The sequence below is a fragment of the Trachurus trachurus genome (assembly GCF_905171665.1).
Source record: "Trachurus trachurus genome assembly, chromosome: 1".
NCBI lineage: Eukaryota > Metazoa > Chordata > Actinopteri > Carangiformes > Carangidae > Trachurus > Trachurus trachurus.
Window position 1 is genome coordinate 9,655,967 of NC_139891.1, and position 14,887 is coordinate 9,670,853.

A 14,887-nucleotide genomic window follows, 5' to 3' on the forward strand; every position below is an offset into this window, starting at 1 on the left:
GCACAGTCTCATGAGGTTAATTGCTTCATTTAGCCTTAGTTTTGAATTTTACATCTTTGAATGCAACTGAAATTTCTCTTTTTTCTTAACTGTATGTGTAGCATGTGTTGCTCTTGCTTGTGACAGTATCAGCCAATCACCAGCAGTGACCACTGGCAAAGTAAGTGAAGAAAGGGGAGACACTCATTTCACAATTTCTTTTTATTGTATAATGAATCCATATGGCTGCATTGAACGGGATCATGCTTTTGATATCTTGTCATGTGCAGCTGTTTTCAGAGGCTGCTCATTCATTTACCGTAAGCGTGATGCTTTCATGAATGAAATAAACGGTGCGGCAGGGAATCCCTGCCCTGGTACTGAATTAACACCTAAATGCATTTTAATCTAAAGAGATCATTTGGGAATAAATTCATAGCTAATGGTGTGTTTAGTAGCAAAAGCTTGCATATGGATTGTGGTATAATGAGGCTCTGAGAGGGTTTGCCTGGAGAAGCACACAGCAGATGTGGCTGCGCTGCAGTTCTGAAGTTGGACATAAGGGGGTGGTAAAAGACAGAGGGGCAAATGGAATCAGTTAGAGAGAAAAACACGAGGAAGGTAAATGACGCAGACAATTTGAATGAAATAAAACATGAAATCACAGATACTACTCAGACATAATCCTTTTATGAATCCCTCCACTTTATTTATCATCCACTGGTCACAATGTTACCATACAAAACCAAATTCCAACATGGAACTGCATCGGAATGTGATTACTTTTAATACACACACACACACGCACACATTCAATAACAAAATTAAATACAGTTGTTTTATAAAATAAATGGGGCAGAGGAAAAAGAGACATTGAGTGAGATTAAGACATGCAGTGACAAATATAAAAAATAGACATTTGTTTTCTTGTTCTGTACAAACATACATGGACACATATAAATATATAGAAGTAGAAAAGAGTGTATTTTTAAAATACAAAGGTCAAATTGTACAGTTACATTCCATAATAACAAAACAGGAGACAGAGCACAATATTCAAGTGAGTTTGCTTTTTTCCACAGACACTGTACAGTACTGTACACTGTAAAAGCAGAAATTAGATCACACAACTGTTGGTTTCTCCCCGTGGAGTCTGTTCACACTGCTGTAAACATTACAAATGAAGTAAGGGTACAGTCTTTGTTGGTGGATTTCTTTTTGAAATCACTCATTCAAGCAACTTTCCGAGCGGCTGCAATGACAACTGAGCAATCTGTTTTCTCGGAGCGCTCGCTTTCATACCGTCGCGTCACCTCCAATCGCAACATCAGTGCCACGTTTCACTTTTTTTCTCTCAGCAGTCTCTCAGCACTGAGCCGCACAAGAGGATATTTGGTAAATTAAACAAGACAAGCATTACAGTGAACAAGAAACAGTCATCATTATTAGTTTATACATGTCGGCACAAAGTACACGCATTTTGCCAGGATGGTGTTTGAAAATGTTGCTCCCAGTTCACACGCCGTAACCATGCTATGCTCTCCTCTAGTTCTGTCTGACGTCCTGCAGCAGTTTGTTGATCTCGTGCACCAGCTCGCTAGCGTCCATGCCCGCCTCGTGGCGGTTCTCGCCGCGCTTGCCACCTTGGTGACCCGGATGGAAGACGCCGTCAAAGTCGTCCTCCTCGTAGTTCTCTGGGATTTCTTCCATGGCCGGCAGCCACTTGAGGTGCGGCGGCTGTCCGTTAGTGGAGGTGGGAGTGGAGGTTGAAGATGAAGGAGTGGAAGAGGAGGAGGAGGCGGAGGAGGGGGAGACGTGATTGGTCCCCACGGATCCACTTCCAGGGTTTAGATAGTGGGTGTTGGCTGCCCATGCCGCCACACCTGGGGGATAGGCCGGACCTTTCCCACCTGGCAACAACCCTCTACGATTGTCCTGAGGAACGGCGTTGTTGCTATGGTTACCAGCACCGCTGCCTCCGCGTCCGCTTCCCCTCTCGGCGGTCGATGAGGACGAGGGGGGGCTCGTTTCGCTGCACTCCGTGTACGAGTCCATGTTCGGAGGGAGGAGCCGCTGGAACACGGAGTTCATCTCCGTGAGGAGGGATCCGGCCCCTCCTCCGGCTGCGCATGCGTCACTTCCTCCTCCGGCGGCGACGACCCCCCCGGCGCCGGCTTCCTCACTCCCAGACTCCTTGCCAAAAGTGGAGAAGCTCTTGCGGCGCTCCGAGTCAACGGAGGACTGGTCATCGTCGATCTGAGGCTGCTGCTGCGCCGACTCTTCCCCGGGGATGTACATGTTGTTTCTGTAGTCGGAGGAGGAGGCGGGGGAGGAGAGGGGGGGCATCCAGCACTGGTCAGAGTGTCCCAGGACGCGACATTCATCCGTGCACAGTCTCATAGCTAAAGCAAAAACAAAAACAAGAACAGGGAAAGAGAGCGTTAGAGCACATCCAGCTTGAAAAACAACCTGTATTTACTGCACTACAAAGCAACTCATAAGGCTCAGGTGATAAGTACTCCTTAGACAGAAGTGGAGTTTGTTAAAAAATGTTGTGTACAAAATGTGTCAATACGTTTGAATAATACATGTCATAAACCCTGAGACTGCCATCAGGCATTGTTATACTTGATGAGATTCACAGTTCAGCAGGAGGTCATGGTTCTGATTCCTCCCTTCCTCTTTCTTTCTCGCATTGAAACAAGGGCTGTTGAGTCTGACAAACCTTGCCTTGTGCTGTTAGAATGCCTCGTGTACAATACCTATTGAATATTTTATATGGCAGAACTCCAGCCTTTCATTAATATCAAAATCACAGCTCTGCCTGGTACTGGTTAGATTCCCTGTTTTGTGTGTGTCTGTGTGTGTGTGTTTTTTTTTTTTTTCCTCCTTCTCCTCCTGATCTCTTCATATTTCTGCTTGGGGGAGCAGATTGGTGGTATTTACAGCCAACAGCACGGATCTCCAGGCAGTGCCAGGTATGAAAACAATCACAGGAACTAGATAAATAAATAAATAACTGCCAGATCCCACTCAAATGGCATCACAGGCAGATGTTAATGTAATATTTGGCTGCTCTTGCCGAGAATGTACACACCCGACTGTGTGGCTGAGGCGGGGATTTTGCTTGTTTAGTTCTTTTATCATATCTAGCATGAATAGCCACATTTGCCCATCTAAATAGAAAAATCTAAACAAATGAAATCTATTGGAGAGAAGCAGGGATAATCCTCCCTCTCAGCCCATTATCTCCTTCCCCTCCCCTTTTTCTTTCATATTAGCATAAAAGATAGTGGAAGGGAAGGGAAGAAGGAGGGCTGCAACACCTCCAAGTCTTTCTCAAAGGGAGGGAAAAAAAGAGATAAAGAAAGACCGTCCATGTCCACCACCCCTCCCTTTATCCGTCTCAATAAAGATAGAGAATATATTAGCGAGTACAGGAGAGAGAGAGTGATGGCGAGGAGCTCTTGGGCATGCGGGATAGAGCGAGGGAGGGACAATCAGTGAGAGAGAGAGAGTGAGAGAGAGAATAACATAATTCTAAAAGCAATTACTATGAATTCTCCTCAGTTCAGACATGAAAGCGTACCACTGTCACTCACCGGGGGGAAAAAAAGAGAAAGAAAAGAAAAAGAAGGGAGGAATAAAAACAGCACCCTGAGACGCATACCGATGAGTGACAGGCAACTCATCTCCGCTCCAGGGAGGATTTTACAGACACGACTCTATCCGAGGGGCAGATAACGCACACACACACACACACACACACACACACACACACAGTAACACAAACAGCCAGACACACTATAACCTCTCTCAGTGTGATAACGAGCGTGAAAATGAGGGCTGTGTTGAAGAATGGGGCTGAGCACAATGGGGATTGTGTTGGCAACATGGGTGAATGGAGTGGCTGTATAGGCAGGTGTACAGGCAAATAATGGGCTTAGACCTGGTGCTGTCCATGGTGCTGAAATGTATCAGGCAGGAGGTACATTAAGGCCTGGGTGTGGTCTGAGGGACAGCATGGGTCATTTGGTTGGAAGAACCCTTTAAATATCTGATTTTGAAGAAATCAGGAGGGAGAATCAGGTTTTTCATGAGACTCAGGCTGGATCCATCCTCCACAGAATTCATCTGAGAGTGTGACCATTAACCAAAGCCTAGTTAACACTAAGTTGAGGTGCGATTATACTTTGGAGGTGAAATGATAGTCGTGTGTGAGCTTTCGCTGTAGAAGGTGCGAGGAATGTGATTCAGCTGAGTGGAGCCAATTCGGCAAGTCATGGCAAGAAAGGTGCAAAAACACAAACAAAAAGTTTTGGGAAAGAGAGAGAGAGAGAGAAAGAGAAAGTGTAAGAAAAAAAGAAGAAGAAAAAAAGGCTGGTTCATCCGGGCTCACCTGGGTGGAGTCGATGGTGCATTTCGAGGTGTATCAGGTCAGAAAAGCCCTCCCCCAGCAGCAGTCTGTCCACGGGGGATTCCCTCCCCATGTCACAGTCACTGTCCCCCGCCTCGCTGTCCCCACGTCCACTGTCCTTTAGGCTGAACTTGTCCATGTCTTGTAATGCATATCTGCAGGAGAGGCATTCACAAGAGATGACAAACACATCCGGTGTTTGCAACAAAATAAAATAAAAAAAATACAAAAGCTGTGTGCCATCTTCTTCTACATCCTGACAATCCACCTCCTCTTATAGAGAAAACTAATGAGAAATAAATCCATCACATAAAATCTAAGGCTGCGTCTGGAGTCTGTCCCGAATACTCTGCACACACAAGTGGTGGCAATCAATAAATCTATCACAGCAGCCTCTGTGGGCATCAATAAATCTATCATTCTCAGATCATATACGAGGGAGTATTATGATGAAAGTCGTGATGGATGCACACTTCAAAACCTGAGCCCCATTCTTTGGAAAGAAAAGTAGCTTAGCCTGAAAATTGTTGTGACATTCAGACAAATGGGTTGCATACTTTTGAACTGAATGACATTGGTATGATAACAACTTGAATATGAATAAAAAAAATAATACATTTACACAAATACCAAATCATGGTCTACATGTAACTGTGCAGCCGACAGGCAAAACTTCACAACAGGTTGTTGGGGAATGTAATACACAATGAAACAAAGTGGTTTTAAAAAAAGTAAACAAAAGATAATCTTTGAGGGGAGGAAGGGAGAGGGCTGAGGGATAGGGGTAAATTACCTGTAGCTGCGGGAGTATTTGTTGCCACGGAAACTGGGTCTGGGCTGGTACTGGCCCTGATGGAGCATGGACAGAAGCTGTGAGACTTGCTACATCCAAAAATAACAAAACAAACAAAATAAAACAAACGAAAAAGAAACAGAAAAAAAAGGGGTGGGGGTTTGGGGTGGGTGAATAACAGATGGGAAATTGAGAGGGGGGGGGGAGGTGAAAAAAAGGAGAGAGAGACAACACAGAAGACAAAATAATGGATGAGTAAACACAAAATGTCTGATGGAAAGGCTGCTGAAAATGGATGAGACAAAATGGATGACGTTATAACAAAAAAAGGTTGATGAGGGGGGGTGAGTCTAGATGAATATGGAGACATATGACTGAGGGGGTGAGTTGTGGTTATGATGGAGGTGATGGTGACAGAGTGTAAACAAGGTAAAGACAAAGACACATCTATAATCATCAGCATTTTTAATGAGAGTCAGTCTGAACTACAGGGCAATGTTGATTAAGTCACTGTCACATGGAGATGAGTTAATTTGCTCAAACGGAGACAGCTGTGTGAGGATGAGAAGGCTGGTTTGTGTGTGTGTGTGTGTGTGTGTGTGTGTGTGTGTGTGTGTGTGTGTGTTTATTTGTGTGTGAGAGAGAAAGAGACAAGAGAGAAAGAGAGAGAATCTGGAAAAGGGGCTGTGGAAGTATGTTTGAAAACTCTGAGAGTAATTGACTTTCAAGTGTGTGTGTGTGTGTGTGTTTGTGTGTCAGGGTGTGTATGTGCTCACCTCCACTGGTGGAGTCGCGTGCGCCAGTTCCAGGGCGAAGCTCTCTGGAATGTGATTGGACGAGATGGTCACTAGGCTGTTGAGGGACTGGCGGCTGTGGTGGTTCTGTCTGCTCCCCATCTGGGCTCGGTCCATCGGGGGCGTGGCCGAAGGCGAGCGATGGTGGGATCTGATTGGCAGCGTCCCGTTCACCGTGGGAACCAGGGTGATGTCGCCTTTGTGGATTTGCCGCGAAGGCTTCTTGGGGTGGTGCTGGTGGGTGGACTCGGCCACCCGGCAGTTGTAGGAGTGCCTGGTCTCCTTCTTCTCGCGGTTGCAGTGAGCGGCGAACACCACCATGATGACCATGAGCACGGCGCAGATGGCCCCCAGGGAGATGATGATGACCAGGGACGTGTCGAACGTAGACTCCCCAGGGTCCATCACCTGGACGTGGTTCTCCATGTTCTCATAGAGGGTGATTTTCAGAACCGCCTTAGCGCTGAGGCTCTCGCTTCCCTGATCTCGGACCACCACCGTCAACTCGGCGCTCTCCTGGGGGAAGTTCTCCAGGCTGGCGTTGGCGTGGATCTCGCAGGTTCTTGGGTCTATGAGGAAGAACCCCTCCTCGTTTCCGCTGACGATGGAGCAGATGAGCTCGGCGTTGACCCCCGTGTCGCGGTCGGTCGCCCTGACCACCGTCACCAAGTGTCCGGCCTCTGTGAACTTTGACGCTGGCACATCGGCGGTGAAGTTCCAGAGCTGGGGCACCACGATGACCGGCGGGTTGTCGTTCTCATCCAAGATGTTGAGAACGACCGTGGCGTTGCTAAGCAGCGGGGGTTTCCCAGCATCTTTGGCTTGCACGACAAAGGAGATGCGACTCACGTCCTCGCGGTCGAACGTGCGAAGCGCGTAGATGGCGCCATTGGAGGGGTCGATGGTGACGTAGGTGGAGATGGAGCTTCCGTGAACGGAGTTCTCCAAGATGGAGTAGCTCACCTGTCCGTTGGCATCCAGGTCGGGGTCGGTCGCCATGATGGAGGTCAGATACGCTCCGGGGGCGTTGTTCTCTGATTTAAAGATTTCATATCTGCCCTTTTCGAAACGTGGTGGGTTGTCATTCTCATCAGTGACATGCACAGTGAAGTGTTTAACAGTGGAGAGACTGGGTGTCCCTCTGTCCTCTGCCACCACCGTCAGACTGAACTCTGACCTCTTCTCTCGGTCCAGAGACACGTTGGTCAGAATCATATAATTGTTTTCATAAGTCTTTTGCAGCTTGAAGTAGCCTTGACCGTGAAGTTTACACTCTACCTCTCCATTCAACCCCGAGTCCAAGTCCTCCACCCTCACCAAAGCTACAAAGGTGTCCAGAGCAGAAGCCTCAGATATATAAGCAGCGTCTCCGTTCCCTTGAGAGGACATGAGGTTGATGCTGATATCGGGCTTGTTGTCGTTCACATCTACCACTTTGACCAGGATCTTGCAGTGAGCGGGCATCGAGTTGGGACCCATGTCCTGCGCTTGCACGTCGATGTCATAGGAGTTAATGGTCTCATAGTCCACACGCCTGATGAGGGTCAGGTGACCGCTGTCGGGGTTCATTTTGAACGTCTCCATTATTTTGGGGGACACGTGACTGCTGAAGGAGTAGACTATTTTGGCGTTGGTGCCCTCATCCGCGTCGGTGGCGTTTAAGTCAATGAGCAGAGTACCAACAGGTGCGTTTTCAGGGAGATTAATGACATATGATGACTTGTCAAAAATCGGGCTGTTGTCATTTGAGTCAGCGACACTGATTTTGAGGAGGGTCGAACCCGTTCTCGGGGGAACGCCCCTGTCAGAGGCCGTGTACTGAAGTTCGTAACCGGAGCGCACCTCCCGGTCCAGCTCCCTGAGCACCACCAGCTCTGCGTATTTAGCCCCGTCGGTCCGGGACTGGATGTCAATCTTGAAGAAGTTGTTGGGCTCTAAGGCGTAACTGTATAGTGAGTTCTCCCCGACGTCGGGGTCCGTGGCGCTGTCCAGGGGAATGCGCGCTCCCACGGCCGCGCTCTCGGAGATCTCAATGGGGATGACGGCACGGGCAAACTGGGGTGCGTTGTCGTTAATGTCCAGCACTTCCACCTCGACGTGGAACAGCTGCAGGTGCTCGGTGGGCAGCGTCAGCACGTCGAATTGGATGGAACAGTTGAGGTTCTTTTCGCAGAGTTTCTCGCGGTCGATTTTGGTCCTGATGCTGATTTCTCCGTCCTGCTCGCGCACCGTGAGGAAAGACGTGCTCCCTCTTTGCATAGCTCTGAAGCGGAGCGACACCGAGCTCGGAAGTTTAGCCAGAACATCCGCGACATCATCTTTCAAACGGGCGATAACCGTGCCAACCTTCTGCTCCTCGTAGATCTGATATTTCAGTGTCTTACCGGTGGCATGTTGTGCAGCCAGCGCCACAACAACCAGAACTTTCCACATTCTTGCCAGAAATAGTCCCTTCATTTTTCTTGCTTGCATCTTTATGGAAGCAAATGAAAAAAAAAAAAATCAGATCCAGTAAATGTGCTCCAAAATGTAGAGCAAGGAAAATCCAGTTTTAACTTCGTAAACGCTGCCCACCTTCAATCAGCAGCTGCATCGCTTTCTCAGCGGAGCGATGAGAAGAAAAAGAAGAAGAAACAACACTCGTTTGTTGAAGACAAGCTAGCTCAAGTTGCACTGATTTCCATAAAAGCATCCAAATGTACTTCTATCTGTCCTCCCTTAATACACAGACATGCTGTAGTGAGCGTTAAAACCAGCCGAGTGCCGTTGAAATCTGTGCGCCTTTCTCCCTCTCCTCCCTGCGTCTGGTCTGTGCGCCGTGCGCTCTCTCACGCTCCCTCTCTCCGTTTGAGGTGCCTCTGCACACAGACTTGCCCAAAATAACCCGCCTCAAACCAACTAGTTGTACATCAGCCACGGCCCCCTTTTCACATCCCGGGGAAGGCAAAGGCTTCTTAAATCAAAAGCTGGCTGGTGGCCACTCAAACTCTACAGTGGAGAGGAGAAGGAGGCGCAAGAGGGGGGAAATAAGAGAAAGTGGGGGGTAAAAAAAACAAAAAAAAAAACCCCGCCCTGTGGGGTTCACTTTCCCCACTTTTTCAGAGTAACGACCATTCCTCTACAATGGACAAGGGGGGAAAAAATACGCTGGAGAAGAAAACATCCATTCAGGGAGCTTACCCTGATGCTATTAAAACACAGGAAGGTTTACAACTTTGTCGCTTCGGGTCTGTTCCCTCCAGACAGCATGGAGACGGCGAGAAAGAGTCTAAATTCTCATTAGACAAAGACAAAAAAATACAGTCGCCACCTTTAAAGTCGTGGCAGACACGCGTGTGAAATACAACATATAAAATGTAACCCAACCCAGCCTCAAGCAGCTGTCACCACTCACTCCTACTACACGACTGACGCACTGGATGCCTTGGCATTAGCGCATATGAGCTTATACTGTATTTCTGCTCTTTCAAGTGGCAGCTGACTACCCCCCCACCTCCCCTTTCTCCGTGCACACGGACTTTGTTCATGATTTGAGTGCAGAATATATATATATATATATATATATATATATATATATATATATATATATATATATATATAAATATATATATATATATATATATATATGTGGCTGTCTATGGGTGAGAGTATAAGCTGTGTGGCGAATCGCGCTGAAAGGGAGCCGGACTCTAATGAATGCCTTTAAAGAGTCGGTCACGCCGAGGAACAGCTCTGTCCCCGTGCACAAATCTGTTCAACATCACTTCAAACTCCCCGCAGGATGGGGTTTGATAACGAGCGCTGCATCCGAAACACACGAGTTTCTATCATGCATTTTTACTTCCCCCACCAGAAAAAAAAAGTCTCATTTGTGTCCAGCCTACATGCGCATGCACTGGCGAGGGCAGAGAGAAAGATAAACAGAAAGAGAGAGATGAAGGAAGAGAAGAGGAGGAGGAGGAGGAGAGAGAGAGAGAGAGAGAGATGGAGAGAAAGAGAGGGAGAGAGAGATATCTAAAGTTTAACGAATGTGCACAACTGGGACCGAGCATTCTGGAGACCATCTGGCGCGGTTTGTTTGGCACTAGGACCCGGCGATTACAGCCGACCAAACAAGACTCCAGCGGAGCCCCGAACCCCACACAACTGTGAGGAAATGAGTTGTCATGGGGGATTGTGGAGTACCAAGCAGCTTTTCCAGATCCATTCACACATTTTGCGCGCGTGCTGTGGTGTGCGCTTGTGTGTATGTGCGCCCTTCAATATAGGCTGATAAGGAACTTGAGCTGTTGCAGTAACAGGTCAAAGAACTCCCGTTGCATATTCAGAACAAATATTACAGCGGGAGCTGAGGATGAGACGAGCCTGTACTGTAGGTGACCATCTGGAGCAGAAACCCGACAACACAACTCCCCTTCAATAAAAGACTAAACTCATAACTGTCCGCGCGCTGATAGTGCTAATTTCTCAGTCAACACTTGCGAGAACCCTTCTGAATACCATAATTAACCTTAAGAAATAAACTGATACAGAAACTGCAAAACAGATGAATAATTTACCAGCAGCTGCTACCGACTGCATGAGAAATGTAGTATAAACACGGTCTCAGGACTTGATGATGTTATCCACTTGAACCAGGTTATTCAGTGTGGGCTAATGTGTTAACGCAAGGCATCTGCGCAGCTTCTGAAAGCTTTCTGCGCGTTTGGCTGAAAACAATAGTTTATTAAATATTCCAAACTGTGCACGGGCACCAACAGAAGCTTTCCTTTTGAACCCCCAGCCCGTAAATTGGCGGAAAACCTTTATTCCCACTATACCCAGTGTCTATTCATCGCCTGATCCATGTCTGCAAAATGTTTGCATTCACCCCTGCTTTTTTTTTTTTTTTTTTTTGCACATCTTTCACCATAGTGCGCATGGTAGCCTATTTAAACAGGTTTGATACGGGCGCCCAGCATTTCCATAGCTCCAAATGCTCCACAATGCAGTAATGCAATTACTCCCTGCGTCCCAGAGAAGCTAATCACATTTAGAGAACAAAGTGAGCTCCGGAGTTTATGGAAGAAGGGAGCGAAAGAAAGAAGACGGAGTTGGAGGGAGGGTTGGGGTGGGGGTCTTAAACACTGCGCAGAATAAAACAATTAATGTATAGAGGTGGGGGTAATCTAAGTAAAAAGCAGATGGAGCCTTAATACATTTAGGCACGCTACATAACCAGAGCAGCCGAACAAACATGGGCCTTTTAATGCTTAAGAACAGCAATAATTGAGCTAAAATATTCATCCGCAGCAGGTGCAGAAATGTCGTCTCTTGGATTAAGTAAGTTTTTTTTGTGTGTTTAACTTCTCCTGCTTCCAGCTCCCACAAGGTTTTTTTTATTGATCCGCAGGCGGCTCTGAAACCCGGATCAGTGTCTGCACAAATGCTTGCTATCAGCACAAACAAACAAACAAACAAACAGCTCCAGTGCCAGGGCGCGGCACTCTTCACTATGCAGTGGCCAACAATTGGCTCAATGTCCGGCCGGGGGGCCTTGTAGCCATAAAGTGATACTGTGAATTAAACGTCTGTCACCAACATTCATGACCATCTTGGCAATACACACACACTCTCTCTCTCTCTCTCTCCTACGACTCAATAGGCTCAGCAGGTGCGTGCGGCGGTGGAGATGCGCGCCCCTGGACCCCGGTCCACTTTGGAGTCAAGAGGAATGTGAGCGTGCGCGCGAGTGTGTGTGTGTGTGAGTGTGTGCGTGCGGAGAAGCTGGTGGTTTTTGGTTGTAAAGGCACGCGAGCATCTGTCGCCTCGTCTGCCCGCTCATTGTCACTTATTCAATTAGCGGCGATTTGGTGGATTCCTTTTTCCAGAGGGGGGAGGAGGAGGGGGAGGAGGAGGAGGACCACAGAGAGATTTGGGAATTTGCTTTCACTGCTGCTGCAGGAGGGATAAGTTGATACCCCCCGCCCTCCCTCTCCACACACACCCACACACACACACTACAACCACCCCCATCAGTGCAATGATTGTTATTCATCCGAGTCTCCTCTCTCTCCCCTTTTCTTCTTTGCTTTCATTAGAGGTCCATAGAGCTTTATTACTTTATGACTCGTTGGCCACCATTGTATATGTGTGTGTGTGTGTGTCTGTGCGAGCAGACAAGAAAGAGTGCACTGCCTTGTTCTTGCTCACAGTGCATGCGGTGATCACACTCTGAGCGCAGCATATTGCAGGCGATGTCAACAGTTGGGCGACAAATTTATAGCCCGGGCCTGAACTATGAGGCAAAGAAAGAGTGTGTCTGGTCACCTTTAAAGTGGGCGCGTCTCTGCACCCCCAACCCGGCAGTCGATGAAAAGAACAGACTCTTATTAGTTTTTTTTTTTTTTTTTTTTTTTTTACAGACTTGACTGACTTATGCGGTAGGAGAGGTGTATAAAATATTCATACCTTTCCTCTGCAAGACCAGTATAAAGTGTCATTTTAACTCTGGCATGGGTGTACTGTACGGCTGACCAATGCATTTACTATTCTGTTCTATTCTCCTCTTGAAGCCAGTAGTGACTGGAAGTTTGTGAACTGTCAGTGCTTCTCTTTGAGTTTCAGCAGTTAAATCTCCCCATGTAGAACTGCGTTTTTCTATGCTGTCAAATCAAACGGCATAGTGCTATTCTATTCTATTCTATTCTATTCTATATTATATTCTATCCTATTCTATTCTCCTGTGTTTGTTGGCTGACATGATGGAGTAGTCTAATCATCCAGTCATTTCTTACTTGTCCTCATTCTCTCTCTCTCTGATTCATACCTACACACACGCACACGCACACACACACACACACACACACACACACACACACACACACACACACACACACACACACACACACACACACACACACACACACACACACACACACACACACACACACACACATTATCTGACTGAATGGCACTGACAGCGAGGTGCTTTGCCCCACCAAGACATGGCACAGAGAAACACAAAGGCTTCACAAGTGATCAGCACCGCAGCACTCAGGAATGCACCACTCTCTCTGTCTCTTTATGTAACTATGGCTCGGCTTCACATGTAATAGGAAACATAACTGAATTGCCCCCACCAAGGTCACGGCAATTCTAACTGTCTAAAGTCTTTACATTCACTAGTTTCTTATAATTACTTCTATTCTGTTAGCATTTCAGCCACGTCTAGATTATTCTGATTTATTAAGATATATGTGTATTTTTTTTCTGGCTGTATTAATCAGAGGGACTATTGGCTATATAGCACTGCAGCACAGTGAGTGATGAAATTCAGAAAACACTGAAATGACCAAAAAAAAATTTGTTTCTGAAATTGCCCCAATAATACCTCATTACTCAAGAAATGTGTCCACACACGGATGGATTACTGAACAGCCCTACTGGACACAAGTCAATAGACCCAAGAGGTCAGTGAGTGTGTACCCCAGGACCAAACCCCCTATATGAAGTGTGAAATAGCTCATTGGAAAAGTTGGATAATCAATACAAAGAGACCCAAAGACATGCAGAACAACTAAAATGAGATTCAACATGCAAAAGGATGAAAAGTAGATCAAAAATGACAACAAAGAGACACAAAACAACCACAAAGAATCAGCTTAAAAGACACACATGAAGCTGACAAAGAGAATCAAAATAAGCATGTGCAAAAGCAAAAGACACAATACCCACATAACAGCACTTAGAAAACTCAACAGTCCAGCAAACAAGCTGGGAGTTGTAGGGAAAAACAGTATAACATTGTTTATTGCTTCGTTTTAATTGAATAAACCAATTTGTGTTACATAATGTTTGCATCAAGGGCCATAATAATAGAGTATGATTGATTGGTTAATTGGTTGGTTGGTTGGGTGATTGGTTGATTGGTTTCATTTGCAATAAAAAAAAACAGATTAAATGAGCTTCACAGAAGGCTAACTGTATCACCTTTGGGCTCCTTCCCTCTTTCCAGTCTTTGTTAGTTAAGCTAAACTAATCTGCCTCTGGCTCCAGCTTCATATTTACTGGACTCTTGCGACGGTGGCATTGAGTTGTTCCGTCTAACTCTCAGCGAGAAAGCAAATCAGTAAATTCCACAAAAATGTTGGAACTGGTGTTTTTACTGTCGCTTGATACGTGCCACAGCAGCAAGTCTGTGTATCTGACAAATCTGTGCCAACACATTTACATCCTGTCATGCATGTATTAACGTGCTTTGGATTTTTGTGTTGACACTTGAAGTGTGAAATTTACTGTTCATCTAATGTTGATTCATTGTCATTAAACTCCACAGCAGATCAAGACACTCTAATATCAGCAGACAGGGCTGTCAGTCTGATGCTCAGAAACATTAGTTCGACTCTTAAATTGTGTCTTTTTTTTCGAAGGGATAAGAGAGCCTTTATAAAATTATATTGCAATTCAGCGAGGCAATATAAATTGCAAATTTATATTAATTAGGAGGGCACTTGAGAGCCCTCTGCTTCATATCCTTTTTCTAATGCTTTGCAGGAGTCACCTTGAATTAATGGAGAAAACAGAGTTAGGGCCTATTAGTCTAAAGGAGGAAGTGCTATTGCTTGTAAGACACATCCACCTCTCCCTCTGTGTGTGTGTTTTTGTGCATGCGTGCGTGTGTGTGTGTGTGTGTGTGTTTGCACATGCCAGCCAGTGTATGCCTTTCCTGTGTCAGTGGCTGTGAGCATGTGTTTCTGTGTGTGACTGACATGCTGTTGATTTGTCGGGGACTGCCTTTTCCCAGATACGATGTCTGTCTACAGCCGCTTGACTGACAGCTAATTTGTGGGCCAGAGATTAGTGTTTTAGAAAAAGGAACTCTCCCAGAGACGCATCACATCCAAAAAGAATCGGTCCCAGCCC

The 14,887-nt window shown here is 46.4% G+C and overlaps 1 protein-coding gene across 1 annotated transcript; it reads right to left on the minus strand.

The window, feature by feature from the left end:
- Positions 1-1,524: 1,524 nt before the first annotated feature.
- pcdh18a (protocadherin 18a) lies at positions 1,525-8,912 on the minus strand (the record flags this gene model as incomplete). Its single annotated transcript, XM_083976844.1, has 4 exons — positions 5,966-8,912; positions 5,190-5,278; positions 4,379-4,551; positions 1,525-2,381 (listed from the first exon to the last, which is right to left on the minus strand). The coding sequence occupies exons 1-4, from the start codon at positions 8,453-8,455 to the stop codon at positions 1,525-1,527; spliced, it is 3,609 nt and encodes a 1,202-aa protein (XP_083832970.1). The 5' UTR covers positions 8,456-8,912.
- Between the last annotated feature and the right edge of the window lie 5,975 nt (positions 8,913-14,887).